At 37.9% G+C, this 21,543-nt stretch overlaps 1 protein-coding gene across 1 annotated transcript in view; it reads right to left on the bottom strand.

Moving 5' to 3' along the window:
* Positions 1-21,266, bottom strand: part of LOC110950992 (copine-8) — a 138,994-nt gene extending 117,728 nt beyond the window's left edge. Inside the window, exon 1 of the mRNA XM_022193878.2 lies at positions 20,999-21,266. Within this exon, the coding sequence (XP_022049570.1) occupies positions 20,999-21,096 (98 nt within the window). The 5' untranslated portion in view covers positions 21,097-21,266. The remainder of the gene's footprint in view (positions 1-20,998) is intronic.
* Positions 21,267-21,543: the final 277 nt, after the last annotated feature.

Here is a 21,543-nt window from a genome sequence, read left to right as displayed (position 1 = left end):
TCTTCCATCTTTTTTTGCACACTGTGGAGTCATTTTTCACTGAAATATAAAGTCCTGCACCTCTATGGAAACAGAACATCCATGACTATGAGTAGAGAGAACTAAAAATGTCTTTTGTGCAGTCGGACTTGCTTGTAATATCATATATCCTAAAAAAAAGAGGCTAAATTCTTCACAAAAATTGAAAACTGGAATCAAACATTGCATGCCGCTCAGCCAAAAAAGGACAGTTGAATTTCTTTACTTATTTCTCAAAATTTGAAAAAATTTGGAATTAACATGTGTAGCACCTAAAGGTGTTACAAATACTGAATAAAATGCTGTAGATATTTTAGAAATTACATTTTGAATTTGTTTCCATGCTTGTCTTCTATGTGTTTGCTGCAAACAATGCTTGCAATTCATCCAAAAAGCCTCAGAATTTTTGCCATGTGACTTTTGTTTCAAATTAAAGGCTCATCAGCTGCGTCAAAGAGCAACAATTTTTGACAATTTTTTTAAAAAGACACATGTGCAATAAAGCGATTTTGATGAAATATCATTATTCTTAGCTTAGATTTGGGTAAGTTTCCTGATCAAACAAATTCAAGTAGTTACAGTACCATAGGAAAGCTCCAAATCTGGCAATTATCTGTTTTTACAGTTTATAATTTTATTTTTCTATAATTTTATATTTAGCTTAAAGGTGTAACCAATACTTGGAAAAAAATGACTCTACATACTATCGATATTTTATGATTTACAATATTAATTTGTTTCCATGCATATCTCCTATGTGTTTGGTGTAAACACTGCCTGCAATTCATCCAAAACGTCTTTGAATTTTTGCCATGTGACTGTTGGTCACAGTCGACTCACTAAAAGCTTCTCAGTTGTGCCAAAGAGCACAGAATTTTTCATATTTTACACAATCTGGGGAATACAAATGGTTCATTTTTGCCAAATTTGTAAATGACACAAGTGATTTTGATAAAATATTATGATTTTTAGGTTTGGTTACACTTCTCAAACAAACAGCATATGAGTAGTAAAAGAACCACTAGAAAGCTAAAAATCAAGCATTCTCTTTGTTTTTACAGTTTCCACCTCTGACAAATGATTTAATTTTAGTATTTTTTAAAAGCGATCATGCCTTTAAAGCCCACCAGTGGGTTTGGCTCTTGAAAGCTGAACCTCGACATCCTTTTTTGTTTTTCCCACTACACAAACTGTGTCCTTCTCAGAATGTTCTCTACAGGAGGCCAAGTGTCTGTTTGTGCATATGAAGGAAACAGAGCGACATGCTTGGATGTGCAGGCCGAGGCCAGAGGCTTCTCCACCAGAGAGGAAGACAGACTGAGAGGAAGACAGCTTCCCTGGAGGAATCCAGCCAGCCTCTGTGAGATGTGACCAGTTTGGAGATGACTTCATTAGGAAAGCCAGTTCCTCCCGCTGTCCTCACTCTCCCTCTCTCAGCTTCCCCGAGCTGTAAATAGGACTGTGAGGGCGATTTACTGTATGCCAAGTAATCTTCCTTGTCAAATCGTCTAAATCCCAGAGCTTGGCATCTCTCTTTTCTGAGACAGTGAGGAAAAAATCCTCATCAGATAAAAGCCAATTTTTATCCAGATATCTCTGCGAAAATGTCAAAAAATAAAAAATAAAAAATCTAATTGGCCCTGCAGAGTTTCCGGGAGATGTTTTGATTTGTTTTATTTTACCTTTTACGTCCCACAGGAGGCAACCGGCACCACTGTGGAAACAAAATGTCAGCGCATCAAACGTGACCGTGTTTTTTATGTGTGTCTTGTGCTGAAAATGTCATCATCTGTCTGACTGATGGAGGCACAGCAGCACAAATGTCTGCGATGGCATGCAGGAGTGTTTCGGCGCTCTGACATGCATGTGTGCACGTGCAGCGGGTGTTGTGAAGGTATCAGCTCCGCGGCCGAACGGTTCCCTGAGGCTTCCTGCCGTACATCTCGATGGTTATTGATGAATTCATTTGTTCTGAGGAGTCCAGACTCTCCTCTAAAGGCCCACTGAGCTGTTGCTTTTAACACACGTTTGGCCCAGAGGTCAACGTCTCGCTGCTCATCCAATCTCTGGGAATATTAAGAGCTGCTTTTGTACTACACTGTAAAAATAAATCTGTGAAAACAAACAGCAGGGTGCAAGAAAAAAAGGTTCAAAAATATTGCTGTGGTGTTCAAAAATTACTACAGGTTTGTATTTTAGAATGACATTTTCAGATGATTATTGTAAAAAATACACACGTGGACAAAATTGTTGGTACCCCTCAGTTAAAGAAGGAAAAACCCACAATTCTCACTGAAATCACTTGAAACTCACAAAAGTAACAATAAATAAAAACGTATTGAAAATTAAATAATCAAAATCAGCCATCACTTTTGAATTGTTGATTAACATAATTATTTAAAAAAACAAACTAATGAAATAGGGCTGGACAAAAATGATGGTACCCATAACTTAATATTTTGTTGCACAACCTTTTGAGGCAATCACTGCAATTAAACGATTTCTGTATTTGTCAATGAGCGTTCTGCAGCTGTCAACAGGTATTTTGGCCCACTCCTCATGAGCAAACAGCTCCAGTTGTCTCAGGTTTGATGGGTGTCTTCTCCAAATGGCATGTTTCAGCTCCTTCCACATATGTTGAATGGGATTCAGATCTGGGCTCATAGAAGGCCACTTTAGAATAGTCCAACGCTTTTCTCTCAGCCATTCTTGGGTGTTTTTGGCTGTGTGTTTTGGATGGTTGTCCTGTTGGAAGACCCATGACCTGCGACTGAGACCAAGCTTTCTGACACTAGGCAGCACATTTCTCTCCAGAATGCCTTGATAGTCTTCAGATTTCATCGTACCTTGCACACTTTCAAGACACCCTGTGCCAGATGCAGCAAAGCAGCCCCCAAAACATTACTGAGCCTCCTCCATGTTTCACCGTAGGGACAGTGTTCTTTTCTTCGTATGCTTGGTTTTTGAGTCTATGAACATAGAGTTGATGTGCCTTACCAAAAAGCTCCAGTTTGGTCTCATCTGTCCAAAGGACATTCTCCCAGAAGCTTTGTGGCTTGTCAACATGCATTTTTGCAAATTCCAGTCTGGCTTTTTTATGAGTTTTTTTCAGCAGTGGTGTCCTCCTTGGTCGTCTCCCATGAAGTCCACTTTGGCTCAAACAACGACGAATGGTGCGATCTGACACTGATGTACCTTGGCCTTGGAGTTCACCTTTAATTTCTTTGGAGGTTGCTCTGGGCTCTTTGGATACAATTCCAACGATCCGTCTCTTCAATTTGTCATCAATTTTCCTCTTGCGGCCACGTCCAGGGAGGTTGGCTACTGTCCCGTGGGTCTTGAACTTCTGAATAATATGAGCCACTGTTGTCACAGGAACTTCAAGCTGTTTAGAGATGGTCTTATAGCCTTTACCTTTAAGATGTTTGTCTATAATTTTTTTTCGGATGTCCTGGGACAATTCTCTCCTTCGCTTTCTGTTGTCCATGTTCAGTGTGGTACACACCTTTTCACCAAACAGCAGGGTGACTACTTGTCTCCCTTTAAATAGGCAGACTGACTGATTATGAGTTTGGAAACACCTGTGATGTCAATTAAATGACACACCTGAGTTAATCATGTCACTCTGGTCAAATAGTTTTCAATCTTTTATAGAGGTACCATCATTTTTGTCCAGGCCTGTTTCATTAGTTTGTTTTTTTTAATAATTATGTTAATCAACAATTCAAAAGTAATGGCTGTTTTTGATTATTTAATTTTCAGTAAATTTTTATTTATTGTTACTTTTGTGAGTTTCAAGTGATTTCAGTGAGAATTGTGGGTTTTTCCTTCTTTAACTGAGGGGTACCAACAATTTTGTCCACGTGTGTATGATCTTGGATGTGGACGCACTGTAAAAAATAGCTTTAAAAATTGTACTGTTATTTCACAGATTTTCCCTGCTGCGTTAAATTGCAGAAACAATATAGTAAAATCATGGAAGAAAGTTGTCATTTATATGTTAAATGTATGTAAAAAAGTGGTCAAAATTGTAAATAACATTTACATCAAAAATGTGTTCTTTATAGTGATTGACAGTAAAATTACACAGTTTTTTATTGCACTTAAATAAAAAATAGCATTTCTTATGGTATTTTCAGACATTGGCAGTTAATTGAAAGTTTTTTAATTTTAGGGATTACAAATGATTATTAAATTTTTTTCTGCTATCGTCAATCTATTGTTTACTGATAAATTTTAATTATCATTTTACAGATTTTTTTCAACAGAAGAAAATCTAGTAAAATCATGAAGAAATTGTTAATTGCAAAAAAATAACAGTTCAAAACTCTAAATAATATTCATACAAAAAAATCTGGGTTCTTGCAATGTTTGACTGTAGCTTGTTTTGTCTTTCTTTTCAGATATTTGATGTTTTTGAAAGAAAAAATGTTTATGTTAAGGATTAATAATATCGTTCATCGATTATTAATTTTATCAATTTTAACTATCATATACTAATTTTTCCTGTTTTGTTAAAATAATGGATAATATCTACAAAAATCCTAAAAATAATACTAATAATAATAATTTTTTACACAATGATTTTCTTTTTTATATGCAAGTGTAAAATTACACAGTTTAACTGTATTTAATTGAAGCATAAATATTATTTTACTGATACTGTTCTCTTATTTAGAGTTTTATAGTGACAGTATTCCACTGTTTTTCTGGCATTCTTGATTTTTTTCATCTTTTTCTTTTTTGTTTCTACAGTGCACTACGTACAGTTTTAGTCCACTTTTATGGTTAACAAATAAATTAATAATTTGTTGTGTGATTTTACCAGTTATGACATATTATTGAACAAAACATTAAAAACCCGTAAAGTTTGAATACAGTTTATAAAATTTTTCACAATGTCGGCACTTGTGAGGAAGTAATTTCTTACCCTGAAAATCTAATAAGAAAAAAGAAAACTGTATTCCACATGAATACAGAGCAGTCACACAAAACTACAAATGCAAAAATAATTGCGTGAATGTTTTTCGTTTTGCAAAAATCCAAAGTGACTTTGGAGCGACGTCACGTTATATTCAGTCGCTGTTTATTTGCTTTCCTGAAGGTTTGTGTCCTTGGCTGCATGCTTGATCACCTGCACTTTAAAAAAACACCACAGCTGTGTAACCTTGACAGTGAGGCTACACTTATTACTGCTACACTTATTACCTCTGCATGTAGCAGCAGAGCGCTACAAAAACCGCAGCCCTTCACCTACGACTTCTCCGGCTCGCCGTCAGATCTTTATCAATCCATTTGCCCGTCTCGGCTGGGCAGCTTGATGTATGGAGGCGAGGTACGAATCAGTTTTTGAGCCTCAAAACCCATTTAGTGTGTAGTGCAATTAGACATTCGGACACGTGTGTTGTTTTACGAATACCATCTGGTGACTTCTGTGGAAAACCAAGCACAGCGAACGAACAGCAGAAGGGCCGAGGTCGATTGTAATTTCCTCCGAGTGCATAAATCTTTACTGACTCGACTCGGGGGGGTGAAAAAAAAGCCCAAACCTGATTACAGGATTCAACTTTGGGCGTCCAAACACTCCCACATTTACACACTGGGCCTAAAACTCACAGACAGTCAGACAATGGCATCAATTCATGGCAGCTCAAAGAGGGTTTTTCTTCAATATAACTTTGTCTCTGTGATTGCCAGGCCCACTTTGCTCGCATCCAAAATCATTTGCGCTCCCTGCTGTCGAGAACCACATGTAAACAGACAAGGGGAGGGGGAAAATAAAAAGTTATCGGCTGCTGCCGCTGCGTCACGGCGCACACATCCTTTTGTGCTTTTTGCAGGCATTGAACCGGCGCTCAGCGGGCGACCTCCCGTCTTCGCTTCAAAGTGACGGTTGTCAGTGGCGTCTTCAATGAGGAGAACTATTATGTGAGCTCTATGGGGCCAAAAAGGTCAACACAATCACTTCCCCATAGACGGAGTGGGAGTGAGCAACCTGAAAATAGATAGCCGGTCATGACTCGTGATTCTACAGTAAAAAAAAAAGAAGAAGAAAAAGGTGGCATTGCAGGGTGAAAATGTGAAGCAGCGCAGGGGAAGATTTTCAATTTTGCAGCACAAATAGCAACAGGAAAGGACAGGTGTGACTGATAACAGTGGAAATGTGTTGTGCGTGCATTGAGACGATCGCCGTGCTAACAGAATTCAGAGCTTTCCACACATTGGCGAGTCAAAAGGTCTGTGCAGCGGCACGCTTTACAGCACAAATCAATAAGATCAATGGTGTGAAGTCCCCAGGAGGCAGCGAATACACTCAGGAGCATGTGACCCTCAGGAGGGAAACAATGTTTGGTTTATCTAAAGGAACATCTTTGTACTAAATACCTCTGTGATGCAAAACAATTTTGTCAGGAAAATAGCTCCTAGATGCATTTTTCACTGCACTGTAAAGTCCAACACCTCCATGGAAACGGCACAACCATGACTAGACCTAAAGAGAACGTAAAAACATCTCCTGTGCAGTACAGCAGTGTTAAAATGCCATAAATTGCCAAAGAAGAAACATGGAAGAGGAATTTTTTTGATTACATATTCCATAAAAACTGAAAAAAAAAATCAAATCAATTAGTGCAATATTTTTCCAAGTGCCCACAAGTGTTACCACTTCTAAAATAAAGACGGTTCTACACATAATAAATATTTTATGAATTGTAACTGTAAATTTCCGTCCACACTTGTCCCCTATCTGCTCTGTTTAAACACAGCCTGCCATTCAGTCCAGAAGCTCCTGAATTTTTATCACACAACCGCTGGTCTCATCTGAGTCATTTATCGGTTTGCAGTTGTGCCGAGGAGCACGGAATTTTTAGTTTTTCGCAGAATGTAACTAGAGCCAACGGTTTATTTTTGGTGGATTTTTAAATGACACATGAGGAATAAACAGGTTTTAAACAAATAACACAATTTTAAGCTTAGATTTGCTCTATTTCTCAGGATGAGTCGTTCGAGGACTGTCGGAAAGTTGAAAATCCATCAACTGTTCTTGTTTTTGCTATTTCTGATTCTGAAAAATGGTGCAATGTCGGTGTGTTTTTGAAGATAATATGCCGGGTTCAAGTTTAAGGACTGTTCTTATCTTAATATGAGTAATCTTCAGTGATTCAATGCTCAGGATTGCATTCGTAATTACAGTAACTGCTGCAGCTCAAATGTCCAAACTCTGTGCCTGATTCTGTACAATGCAGCTTTATGCAACCTACATTCATCCAACCTACTTTTCCTTCTGTTCTTGGCTGTGGCCCAAAACCTTCCACTGTCTTCCTTCTTTCTGCTTCACAGATTCAAACACTAACTTTTATGATCAGAGTACACGTGAATATTTATCCACAGTCAACCTGGAAAACAAAATTCATATCAGGTAATGGAAAAATCTAATCAAAAGTCTTGTTGACTTGAAGAAATGAAAGTCCTTCGTCAATCTTGGTAAGGGTGCAATACTCAACCTCCAAAGGTTCCTCTTAATTTGAGGAAACTTTGGACCGTAAACAGTAAATATTTTCCTAATCATGATAAGGGCTCAGTAGACTACAAAGTTTGCCCTTGTAGCAGCAGAACATTTAACACAACATGAATCAAGCAGATTTTATTCACAAAAAGCTGTTTGCAAAAAGTTTTTTCTCCTGGAGCTCTAATGTGAATAATGTGACCTAACAATTAGAAACTGTTCCAACAATCTGTTGTTTACTAAATTCTGTTTCCTCGTGAGTTGTCAGTTAAACTGGCTGCGTTTAAATGTCAAGTTATAATATTTTAACAAGCTGATGGCAGAATTAAATCTGTTTGTGTGGCAGATCTGTGTCAGGCTGAAATACACTTCTATTTAAATCACTGCGTTTTTCAGATTTATGATGAAATGCTGACATTTAAAAAACATTAACGCTGCAGTGTCCTTTCCCCAACGGGTCAAAAAAAAGTCATGTGTGCGGAATGTAGGAACAACTGAGTACAAACTCAAAGGGTTACCTGAAAGTTTTAAGAATCAGAGGCACTTTTTTAGCCTAGCCGCGCTAGACAACCCACGGCAACGAATTTAATTCTCTGCCAGGGTGGGTCTAGTTACCCTCCATAAGGCTGGAGGTTGGATTCTCCTAAAACTGGCCGGACCAATCACCATGAAGTGTAGAGTCAGAAGGCGGGCGTAACTAAGTGACGACAGAGGCGTGACGATTCTGACAGAAACAACCGGCACAAAAGAAACAGTTATCTTTCGACTCAGCTTTGGCCACAGCCCTTAAAGATTTGAAGCTAAAATTCAACTTGAAAGATAAACAAAGGACGGCACTTAAGTGTTTCATTGAGAAGAAAGACGTATTTGGACTTATGCCGATGGGATATGGCAAATCCTTAATATACCAGTTGGCTCCGCTGGTTGGGAAGCTAATGGGACTTAGCCACAATCCGCCGGCGTTCTAGGAACTACGTCAGCCTATTCGTTGCACTGACTGGTTGTATACCTACCCAATTGCTGCAGAGTGATTTGAAAGACAATCTTTTAGCCCGCCTCCCTCCCTGTCGAGCTTCCCAAGACCCTTGTGCCTTCAGAACATGGGTCTAGCGCGGCTAGGCTAGCACTTTTTGGTATTTTATGACTCTCTATATGAATCTTTTAATAAAGTGAACCCCATAAAAGCAGTTTCCCTTCCCTGACCTCCATGTATGCTAAAAGCCTGTAATAATACGGGTGAGTAGGATGGCAAGAATGGGAAAACAGAATTTGTTCATAGATAAGATTATTACAGCATTTTTGTACTAAAGAATGAGTGTTTTGAAGTCTAATACATTAATTTATAGAAATCTGTTTTTACTTTGACATGAAAGAGTCTTTTTTGCTTATTCTCGTCCAAACAGCCTAATTAAATTCAATGGAATAAAGCTATAAAAATGGGGGAAAAAACTATATGTATACTTTTTATAGGGGCAGTGTACACATTTTCTTTCTTTTAATCTTGTGGGATATAAAAAATAGTAAATCAATAACCATATTAGTAAAAATAATCATATTTACTTATTATTACTTGCTCAAAATGTCTTGTTTTGCTGCACAATATTGGAGAAAACTGACCGTTTGATGCTTTGTTTTTCTGTATAATGTGTATTGCAGGATGCAAAACTACAGGAAATTTCAGCAGATGACTCGAGTAACTCTTTTCGTAAAGAATTAATCACTGTAGTATGACAGTCAAGGTGATATTATAGATGAGTGTATCTGCATTAAAATAAGAAATAATGCAGAGAAAGCTGAAACAAAGCTATTTGGAACTATTTTCATGTGGCTGGCAAAGGCATTCAAAATAGTTATTTACTTTAACCAGCCATCAGATCTGGCTTTAAATTCATCATACAGAGCTTTAGGATGCCGATTTAAATGATTAAGTAACTGACGTCGCATTTCTTTTAGCAATCAAAATCTTTCTTTTTAGTTTTTCTGAATGTTTCTTGCTTATTCTGCTGTGCACATGTGGAGCCTTGATGTCAACAAACTCTACGTCTGATGAATAAAGTTCAAATAAACGTCAAGAACCCTTAAATCAGCCGGAGGAGCCCGTCTGGTAGTGTCGATAAATGAGAAATTAGAGTTTTCTTTTCGTACCAAATCGTAATAAAAGCTTCAGCATGATGTGTTTGAGTTATTTTCCTCATTTCACACAGGTGAGACTGTCTCTAAACGTACCCCTTTGGCAAACAAAGCTATATTAGACACAGAGTCTAACACCAAGCACAGAGTGGAGCGGAGTCAAAAGTAAACAGTCTACACTCGAAACAGGCAACGGTCTGTTTACAATCGACAAATATGTACACAAACCAACAGAAACGCACACTAAGTCCTTCAAAGATTGACTGTGCTGCTACATGACTGATGGAAAGATCTCTTTGTGGAGTCATAAAGTCAGAACAGAGAGGTGACAGTTTAGCAGAAAGTGGGCTGAAAGGGTAACAGGAGCCAAAAAAAAAAACAGAATTTTGTCACTTTTTATACCAGTTTTCTGGTAGTAGGTCACTATTTTTCCCTAATTCTGGTCTTGAGAGTTTTCTAAACCCTCAAAAGCTATCAGTTAGTTTGAAAAGCATGTCATATCTTTTCAAAAATGTCCAATTTATCACAGCAAGAAACCGTAAAAACATCAACTTTCTGGTGATCCTTGAACTAATCGTGTGTAACTTTTGGTTTCATCAAGAAAGAATTAATCAAATCTATACTTTAAACTGTGACATTTTACCAAAATCCCTTTATTCTACACATTTAATTTCATAAATTGTGCTAGATTTTGTAACAAACTAAAATTCTGCGACCTACAGTAACATGACAAAAATTCTGCAACTTTTCGGCTGAACTGCAGGCAGTGTTTGAGTCCATTTTCAACTTTTGCAGAGAAATTCGCCTTTCATTTTTTCTTTTTGCTATGCTTTATGGCATTATAACTTTGCTACGCTGCAGAAAATGCATTTTTAAGTTCTATCTACTTCTAGAAATGGCTGTTCTGTTTCCACAGAGGTACAGGACTTTACATTGTCGTGAAAAATGAGCCCACGGTGAGGAAAGTCTGCATTCATCTTGCACTACAAAGTTGAAACATCCCCAATGAGCAGCAATGAAACTATCAAGGTTACAAGGCCAATTTTCCATGCAAATGACCTATCCATCAGGCATATTAACTAATATGGAGGAACTACTGCAGCTGCTAGCAGGAGATGCAACATACACACGTGGACAAAATTGTTGGTACCCCTCAGTTAAAGAAGGAAAAACCCACAATTCTCACTGAAATCACTTGAAACTCACAAAAGTAACAATAAATAAAAATTTATTGAAAATTAAATAATCAAAAACAGCCATTACTTTTGAATTGTTGATTAACATAATTATTTAAAAAAACAAACTAATGAAACAGGCCTGGACAAAAATGATGGTACCTCTATAAAAGATTGAAAACTATTTGACCAGAGTGACATGATTAACTCAGGTGTGTCATTTAATTGACATCACAGGTGTTTCCAAACTCATAATCAGTCAGTCTGCCTATTTAAAGGGAGACAAGTAGTCACCCTGCTGTTTGGTGAAAAGGTGTGTACCACACTGAACATGGACAACAGAAAGCGAAGGAGAGAATTGTCCCAGGACATCCGAAAAAAAATTATAGACAAACATCTTAAAGGTAAAGGCTATAAGACCATCTCTAAACAGCTTGAAGTTCCTGTGACAACAGTGGCTCATATTATTCAGAAGTTCAAGACCCACGGGACAGTAGCCAACCTCCCTGGACGTGGCCGCAAGAGGAAAATTGATGACAAATTGAAGAGACGGATCGTTGGAATTGTATCCAAAGAGCCCAGAGCAACCTCCAAAGAAATTAAAGGTGAACTCCAAGGCCAAGGTACATCAGTGTCAGATCGCACCATTCGTCGTTGTTTGAGCCAAAGTGGACTTCATGGGAGACGACCAAGGAGGACACCACTGCTGAAAAAAACTCATAAAAAAGCCAGACTGGAATTTGCAAAAATGCATGTTGACAAGCCACAAAGCTTCTGGGAGAATGTCCTTTGGACAGATGAGACCAAACTGGAGCTTTTTGGTAAGGCACATCAACTCTATGTTCATAGACTCAAAAACCAAGCATACGAAGAAAAGAACACTGTCCCTACGGTGAAACATGGAGGAGGCTCAGTAATGTTTTGGGGCTGCTTTGCTGCATCTGGCACAGGGTGTCTTGAAAGTGTGCAAGGTACGATGAAATCTGAAGACTATCAAGGCATTCTGGAGAGAAATGTGCTGCCTAGTGTCAGAAAGCTTGGTCTCAGTCGCAGGTCATGGGTCTTCCAACAGGACAACCATCCAAAACACACAGCCAAAAACACCCAAGAATGGCTGAGAGAAAAGCGTTGGACTATTCTAAAGTGGCCTTCTATGAGCCCAGATCTGAATCCCATTCAACATATGTGGAAGGAGCTGAAACATGCCATTTGGAGAAGACACCCATCAAACCTGAGACAACTGGAGCTGTTTGCTCATGAGGAGTGGGCCAAAATACCTGTTGACAGCTGCAGAACGCTCATTGACAAATACAGAAATCATTTAATTGCAGTGATTGCCTCAAAAGGTTGTGCAACAAAATATTAAGTTATGGGTACCATCATTTTTGTCCAGCCCTATTTCATTAGTTTGTATTTTTAAATAATTATGTTAATCAACAATTCAAAAGTGATGGCTGATTTTGATTATTTAATTTTCAATACATTTTTATTTATTGTTACTTTTGTGAGTTTCAAGTGATTTCAGTGAGAATTGTGGGTTTTTCCTTCTTTAACTGAGGGGTACCAACAATTTTGTCCACGTGTGTAACAGGTTCATTCGGGTGTTTTCAGGCTGTGCACAGTTAAAATGCAACACCAGGATCAACAGCCTTCTCTTGTTAGTTAAATGACAAAACAGAGGCAACTTCCCCAATTTGTCCTTTGTGGAAGTGTTTTTGCAGCTTCAAACTGACAAACACATGCTGACAAGTGAGCCCATTCAAAAGCAGACAAAGAGTAGAGTTTTCCACTGGGAGACAGAAAACAATCGACCTCTTCAACACCATATCAAGCACACCATTTGCTCCAACGGTAGACTACTGTTTGTGAACCTCTACTGACTGTACGGTGATGTAGTTTCTCGGTGAGTTTGATGAGGAAATCCCCGAAAACGTAACTAAACGCGGACTTAGAAGACATAGAAAAAGAGATAAACTATAGATCTTCCACTTTAACGTACTCAGCAATGTAATTCGAGCACATCTACCAATGTAAGCACTCAATCTGGAGGAATATAACACCGTCCCAGTAGATTATGCAAAGCTACTCTCACACAGAAACACCAAAAGCCGCAGGACTCCTTGTGGTTTGAAGCTGATACGATGACACATTTTTTGAGTGAATCCATTAGGATCACAGCGTGTCCCAGCCTTGAGGCCTGCACAAATATGACCTTGTTTTTAAATTTGGCCCCGTTTTCGTAGTTCAAACCGGTCCTCGGTGAAATCAGGAACATACATTGACGTGACTCAGACGTAGGGATCGTTCACGGGACCATATTTTGACCTGCAGGTTCCGTCTCAAAAGATATCATTTACACCACAAGCAATATGTTGTGGCAACAGCGGCTTACAGCAAAGAGACGCCTTTATTTTCATCCTCAGCGCTGCAGACGGAAGAAGGGAGAGGAGAGTTATTAGAGTCAACAGTTACAATGTTTGCTGACAGTGCTGGGATTCACGGTGAGAGACGGAGTCGGTGCAGACACAGAGAGAGACGTGTCAAGCAGTTTGAAAGACAGATGGAAAAAAAAAAGTAATACTCAGAAAGTGGCTGTTTTTTGTTGAACTCTCTCAGGGTCATAGTTCTGGAGCTGCAACCTTGTTTGTGTACGTTTCTACCATTCTATGTGATAAGAGTCAGGATTTCCAGCATTCTGATTATGGTCCTTGAACTTCTCACACGTGACACAAATTGAGCTGAAAATCATATTTCATCAAAGCCACTTTATTCTAAAACAAAAAGTGCCAAAAATTAACTGTTTGCACTGACCAGATTCGGAAAAAAAGCACGAAATTCTGTAGTCCACCTTGCAACTGAAAAACCATCACTGACTCAGATGTCATCCACGGTCATGTGCCAAAAATTCTGTGAATTTTTGACTAAACTAGGTTGAACTGCAGGCAGTGTGTTCACAGAGCAGAACCTCAAAACCAGCCGGGGGGTTTAAAAGGCATGTTATCTTTTTTTAAATGCAGAAATTATACCATTTACGAGCAGAAGAAAGTCTAAACACAGAGAGAATTTTCAGTTTGCTTAAGCTTAATATCACGATATTTCATCAAAATGACTTTATTCTAAAAAAAAAAACTGCTAAAAAAATTTACTGGCAATAACCTGAATCTGAAAAATACTAAATATTCTGCGCTCCACATTGCAACAGAAAAGATATGACTGACTCACATTTCATTCGCGGTCATGTGATAAAAATTCTGTGAGTTTTCGACTGAACTAGGCTAAACTGCAGGCAGTTTGTCCACAGAGCAGAACCTCAAAAAGAAATGCAGAAGTGATACCGTTTAAAAGCACAAGAAAGTGTAGAAACAGAGAGAATTAGTTTTCATTTCTTCTACTTGTTGATTGCCTTTAATGTGTAATGTGTAACCAAATCTAAACTTAAAATCATGATATTTCGTCAAAATCAATGTATTCTAAAAAATGTATTCTAAAAAAATAAAAATGCTAAAAATGAACCGTTTGCATTAATGTGATTCTGTAAAATACAAAAAAATTGTTGTGCTCCCTTTTGCAAAAAGTCATGACTAATTCAGTTGACATCAGTAGTCATGTTACAAAAATTCTGCAACTTTTTGGCTGAACTAGGCTGAACTGCAGGCAGTGCATACACAGACGGAACCTCAAAACCAGCTGGTGGGTTTCAAAACCATATTATTTAAAACAAAACAAAAGCAAATAGCAAAAATTACACCATTTTTCAGTCAAAAACAGAAAGAATTTGGGGGTTTCCAATTTTTCTAAGGTCCTTGAACTTCTCACATGTAACAAAACCAAGCTTCAAATCTCCATCCATCCTCTATACACCGCTTTATCCTCATTAGGGTCGCGGGGGGAGCTGGAGCCTATCCCAGCTGACTCGGGCGAAGGCAGGGGACACCCAGGACAGGTCGCCAGTCTGTCGCAGGGCTACATAGCTTCAAATCTGTGATATTAAAAAAATAAAAAATCACTTTAGTCTCTAAAAATTCTGGTATTGTTTGCAGTAACCATGTTGTGTACACAGAGCAGATAGGACACACATGTGGAAACAAATCAGAAATGTACATGGTGGCATTTTTTCAAAACTGGTAACACCTGTGGCCAAATGTTGTGCGTGTTGAGTTCAGATTATTGTAGAATAAATAATGTTATTTTATGGTTATGGAACTTTGCCATTTTGTACAGAAGGTATTTGTTCCTTCAACTTCAGGCAAACAATCAAGCAGTTTTTCAGCAATCTCACAACATTTTCTGACATTTTTTTATGCGGACAGACTGAACTAGCAATTAATATTTTAAAAATGTAACTGACAATAAATAAGATGCCAGCTGCATCGCTAATTTAAGGCATTATGGAGATGTCTGATTCACATAAAATGAATATACTGACCTTTAGTGGACTTGTATGTATGGTCTCTAAAAGAATAAAAAATTTAAAAAAAATAACTGTGGACATGGCAGGACCTGAAAAACATCAGCCAATCAATGCGCTCAGACCGAGGCGTTTGCTTTGCTCCCTTTCCTGTCAATCAAAAATCTTCCGGCTCAGGCCTAGTTACGTAGATTACGTACGCCTTGGACTTACGTGTTTTCTGTATGTGTTGCTTTGGTATAGCTTCGTAGTTAACTGGCGACTTGTTTTGCTCATCTTTTTTTACATAATGGCAGATAAAGATCCAGGGGGACCCAGCCGTAAAAGACAACTTCACGAGTCCTACGCAAGTTTCTGGAGGGGGGCGTTTCTTCGTAAATGTTAAGAGGGGGGAGGTTAGAGGGGGGTGAGGGAGAGGCTGTATGTGCGCGTGCACATGCTACGTTCAAAGTCGTAGGGAATTAAATCTCCTCTAATACCTTTAAATATCTTATCAAATAATTAGGCCACAATTTTGACCAGGAATTTCATGCAAATGAAAAAACTATTTGGCTTTTTACCCTTTCCTACCCACACAAACATACAAGCAGACTCAAGCTACCTAACAGAGCTGCATTTACTCACTACACAGGATATACTGTGTATTGCTTTGTACTATAAAGGTGACGCAAACCCTACATAAAGAAACTTTTCAAAACACACACAAAAGTTCTGAACTCATTTGAAATATTACAAGTGCTGGTTTTGTGTGTTGGAAAGAACCTACTCTGTGTGTGGGCCCAATCGATGCTCATAATGGAATATCTGGACTTGAGGCCATTGACCAGTGGCTCCAGCATGCAGGTGGCAAATGCTAAAGTGCATCGAGGAGTAATTTATTCTTCCCGCACGGCTCGGGCATACAGTTTTGTATGAACAGACTTTTATGCGCCGTGGTGGGCAGAGCTGGTGGCGTATTGATCCCAGCTGATACCTCGGGCTCTCCCATCGACCGGAAAAATGTCTCAGTGCCGAGTCTGAGCCAAGATCTGACTTCATATCCCCAAAGCATCGTCTGAATTAGCAGGAGATGCGAGCTGATATGCGTTTAATTCTTCTGTAATGGCTTTACCAGCATTGACTGGATGTATGAGGAGAGCCTCTTTGAGCATCTCTCAGTCTGAGACTCTCTGTTATCAATTCGCTTTTTTAACAAGTCATTCAGTGTGTTTTGGGGTTATTTTTTGCATCGTTATGTGAATGTGAATGAAATCAAAAGTGAAAATTAAAGGCGAATAGGATGCTCGCTTGTTGGAGAACTTCCTCAAACCAGAATGTGCACGTTCAAAAATGCAAATACTGATTTGCACCGAGAAAAAAAAGCCCAATGAATCCACTCTTATTGCAATCACTTAATCTAACAAAACAAGAAAAAATCTGTTTAAATATCAGTATAAATAATATTTAACATTTTTCAATCCCAATGTACAAAATTTATACATTTATTTATATGTATATATTTTTTAAAACTGTCATTACTACCATTATATTTATTCCTATTTTATCATCTAATCGATTTTTTTAAAATTTATTATTAATTTTAGTCTCTTTTACTTCAATTATCACTTTTAGCCTTGTGTTTATGGTTTTAAGCTCTATTCTCTTTTATTCCACTTGGATGTGATATTACGTTATTTTATCTGGTGTTGATTTAGTCTTTTATTTTGAAAATCTTTTACAGTGTTTGGACTGATCAGCCTCCTGCTGTTCTTCCTGAGTATCCCTCTTTGCTTTTATTGCCTTATTATTATTAGTCATAGTAGTAGTAATAGCAGTAGTAGTATTCATAACAAAAACAATTGTTGTTATTATTATTATTTTTATTGTTACTGTTGTCAATATAACAATAAAAACTCTTTTGCTTTATTTCTCTGCTGAAGCGTCAGTTTTAACAAGTCATTTACTGTGTTTTTTTTAAACAGTTTTATGTGAATAGAAATGAAATCAAAAGTGAAAATGAAAGACAAGTACAGTCCTGCTTGTTGGAAAATTCCCTCAAATCAGAATGTGCACTTAAACCTTCTCAAGAATGCTGATTTACACCAGAAATAAGGCAAATTAATCCACTCTAATAGAAGGTTTTAATCATTGCCAGCAGAACTTGAGACTTCGCAGTTATAATAAACGACTTCTCATATTCTAATCTAATGGTCACTTCTTCATCTTGAGTTTTGTTAAGTCATCACCTCCCCTTGAACAGCTCTCTCTCTAACACCCCCCACACAAACTTAAAAGTAGTAATCATGGTGATATTCCACGCTGCCCACTGCGTCCACTCACAGTAACAATGACCATATGTGCAGTAATCTCACACGAACATGTATATAAAGCACACACCTGACTGTAACCATGGTGTTCCTGCCTTCGTTCAGTGTGGAGGCGGGAGGACGGACACTGAAACTCAAACAACAGTAAAACTCATCCAAACACATATTCTCCTGGGAGATGACGTGATCTTCTCAGTTACTAAAGAGATGCGACAAAAACTTCAACAAAAACCACAGTATCTAAAGGGACTGCTTCAGCAATGCTCCTTGTGTGAAGCAGTAACATGATGTAAAGTGAATGTGATGTATAATGTGAAGTGCATTAGGCATCGTTCAGGTATAGTAAAGCGCCATATAAATAGAAACCATTTACCACTTTATTTAACAGTTTAAAAATATTTCCCTTTTTTCAGTCCTTAGTATAGATCATTTCTATCTAATTCTTTTTTCTCTATTTTTTAAAATTATTTTAATTGCATCATTTGTTATCATTTAATTCATTTTTTTGTTTTTATCTTATAAATTATATTTATAAAATATATAAATACAGATGTATTTTTATAAATTATATTTGTAAAATAAACAAATAAAATGAATAATATAATTACAAATTCTTTTATTATTATTATTATTATTATTATTACTATTATTATTCACTTTTACCATTTACATATTTTTTTCACTAACTTACTATCATTACTATTGTTATGATTTTTAGCCTTGTGTTATGGGTTTACCCTCTATTTTCTTTTATTCTGAACCTGTTCCTCCCTTATTTGGATGTGGATTTTTTTTCTTATTTTATCTGGTGTTGTTAACTAACTTATTTTGAAAATCTTTAGAAAACCTTTTTTAGTTAAACACAAAAAATACTGTATACAGAAAGAAATGTGTAATTTTGTAGTCAAAAGTTGTAAAAGTAAGTTACAATTTTAAATTTTTTCATAAAAAAACAGCCTTTTTTGTTAGTTTGTTTTTACAGTTAACATGTAAATTAGTCTGTAAATTAACAGCTCAAATAAAATGAAAATTATTTACAGTTTTTCAGTGGAAGCTGACATTATCTTTCAATAACTTTCCATAAAGTCGCAAAGTTTGATAAGAAAAACATTCATAATTTCTATGTAAATTGAAATATGACTCTCATTAGTTGAACAACATTTTTAGTTTCACTTTTGAAGTCTGAGAAGAAATCTGCTTTTTTTCTGTACTTTAACAGAGTTTCATAAAAGCCCAGGGACGTACAGTGAAACTGATTTTGCATTCACTGTTACCCAGAACCACAGAGGTGTGACTCCACACTGTGACACCTGTTTTCTCTCTGCTCAAAAATCTCTCTTTGGCTGTACAATCTGTCAAAACAAGTGCAATATCCAAACTGCAAGAGCTACTGTGGAGATAGAAAGCTGTCTGTGAATCAAATCCTCCAGATGTGAAGGGACGATTGGTACAAATCGCAGCAAAAAAATCATCATTTTTATATTAGTTTCAGTGGTAAAGAAATGCAAAAATACCATTCCTGCTAAAATCATGACTCATTTTGCAATCATTCAGACCCGGTGGCAGCACATTCCAATCGATGGAAAGCCACACATTCAACATGTTTCCTTCGCTGGGGGCTCTGGAACATGTGACCGACCGGTACAGTCTGCAGCCCGCTGTGTGTGACCACTGTAGCAGAAATAACACACATCCTCTGCTGCTGGAAAGGAAAATCCTCCCCGAATCAGAAAGAAACCCCCCTTCAGAGAAGGGTTAAGCAGAAACCAGCCCTCTGCACTGGCCCCCCTGTCGGTTTCCATCACGTCAGTCAGTTTACACACCAGAACTGCATGGCACATAGGAATTTTAACACGTTTTGTATGCACTGCTTACGAATAAATGATGCCCTCGCTTGACAGGTGACTGACCAGCAGCAGCAACAAGACTTTCAGCCGACAAAAACCGCACTGACAGCATTCAAAACAAGTGTGGAGAAGAGGCGAGACAGCCAGGAAATACGTGAATAATTACAAATAACTTGTACGCACATAACTCATAATGTGCATCATTCTTCTTGAGATGCTTTCAAACATGCAGCTAATCCAACAAAAAAGCTCCAGAAAAGCACACAGCATCCACAGAATACATGAAGTCTACCTGTAGCAGTTCACTCATTTTCATTGCTCGCTAAAGCAAGAGCTGAAAATGTGTCAAACTGGCACTATGTTACTCTGGAAACACATTTTATGCACATTGCCTAAATGACGCCCTCATTTGACAGGTGACTGACCACCAGCAGCAGCAACTAGACTTTCAGCTGTTCAGAACTGCAACGGCAACGACAGCACTCAGAACGACTCTGAGGAGGGACAAGACAGCGGGGAAAATATCTGAAGAATTCGCAACAGTTCAACAACACTGTAGGAAAATTAAGCTTATTCAGTGTCTTTAATATCCGATTATCAGTCCGTTTATCCTTCTGTACTGTACTACCCTGCTCATGCAGACAGACTAAATTAGATGAATGTGGTGCCACTTTGAAGTTATATGCATATATATGTATTTATGTCATGTATATATGTCATGTACAGTCTAATCTATATACTTGGTGATAATGTAAACATTTTGTTCACACTGTATCATACTGTAGACAGCCATATACACCCATACTGTGTATTACACACTTTTATTTTTGTTTTGCACTAACAAAAGAGTCAAATCTGATCTAATCCTAACACTACACATACAGACAGACATACATATACACACAGACACACAAACACATACAGAAGATGTGCATTTATAGGGACAGATAGATATTATTTTCAATGTACAGCTAGACTCTCTCTATATAGTATAATTTATAGTATTCTGTATAGATTATATGTACATATAGACATATATACACATACAAAAGAAGTACATGCATAGATATAACAATGATCTAAATATTATATTCCATATACAGCTAGACACTATGTCATGTGAATGCGATTATATACATTTCATAGTGGATATTTATCTTTCTATCCACAAACATAGATATAGATAGATGTAATGTGATTCACACATTAATGCTTAAGTAATGTCAGCACAAACGTTATAAATATATATAAACATAAATGACCTGTGAATATGTTAGAATTCATTCAATAAATAACTCGTTCAAACATGGTTAAACTGCAGTCAAAGTGTCAAACTGTTTCCACATTCCTCCAGTTCAGCTTTCACTAACCAACACAATCACTTTACTGTCCACAAATTTTGAGCGAATGTGACAGTTTTCGCCTCGCTTTCCTTTTAAAACTCGTCAAATTGAAACTAAACAGAAACTTGGCAGGAGTTGGAGTCCAGGTGACCTCCAGCTGCTCCGCTCGGTGTTTTTTTTCCCCAAAATAAATGTTTTAAAAAAAGAAAACCCTTCGGTTGTTCCTGAAACAGGAACAGGTTAAAGAGACCCGCGGTCTGTTCCTACCTGCAGGACACCGTGATTTCAACTTTGGTGGCTGGAATGGACGCATTGAGCGGGTCGAAGTCTCCTATCGACGCCATGTTTAGGAAAGTGTTGTTCATCCTGTCAAATTGCTGTTTCCTTTTTTTTCCTTTCCCTCCCGGTAAGCTGCGGTCCAGCCCCCCTGTTTTTTTCTTTACGCGCTGCGGCGAAGGAGCAGAGCCGGAGCCGAGTGAGTGCGCCTCCTCCGCGGCGAGAAGTGGAGCAAAGGTGGCGGAGACACGGAGGGAGAGCGAGAGAGAGAGAGGGAGGGAGATGTGATGTCACTTTCTCTCCCTTCTTTCACCTCCCTGCCTCCCCCTCTCCATCTCCATCTCCATGTCCTCCCCTCTTTCAGCTCGCTTCATTTTAGTGGCCTGGAAGTGATGACAATGATACAATCACCAATCAATCACATTGAATGAGTTTGTCATGAAAAGTCTTTCCTGTGTGTGTGTAGTGTATACATGTATGTGTGTATGCTGTGTGCCTGCGTGTTCAGGCACGTGTTCCCCTCAATACTCTCATTC

This window comes from Acanthochromis polyacanthus, chromosome 1 (assembly GCF_021347895.1).
Source record: "Acanthochromis polyacanthus isolate Apoly-LR-REF ecotype Palm Island chromosome 1, KAUST_Apoly_ChrSc, whole genome shotgun sequence".
Taxonomy (NCBI): domain Eukaryota; kingdom Metazoa; phylum Chordata; class Actinopteri; family Pomacentridae; genus Acanthochromis; species Acanthochromis polyacanthus.
The sequence above is the reverse complement of the archived record's forward strand: the minus strand, read 5'-3'. Positions and strand labels throughout refer to the sequence as shown.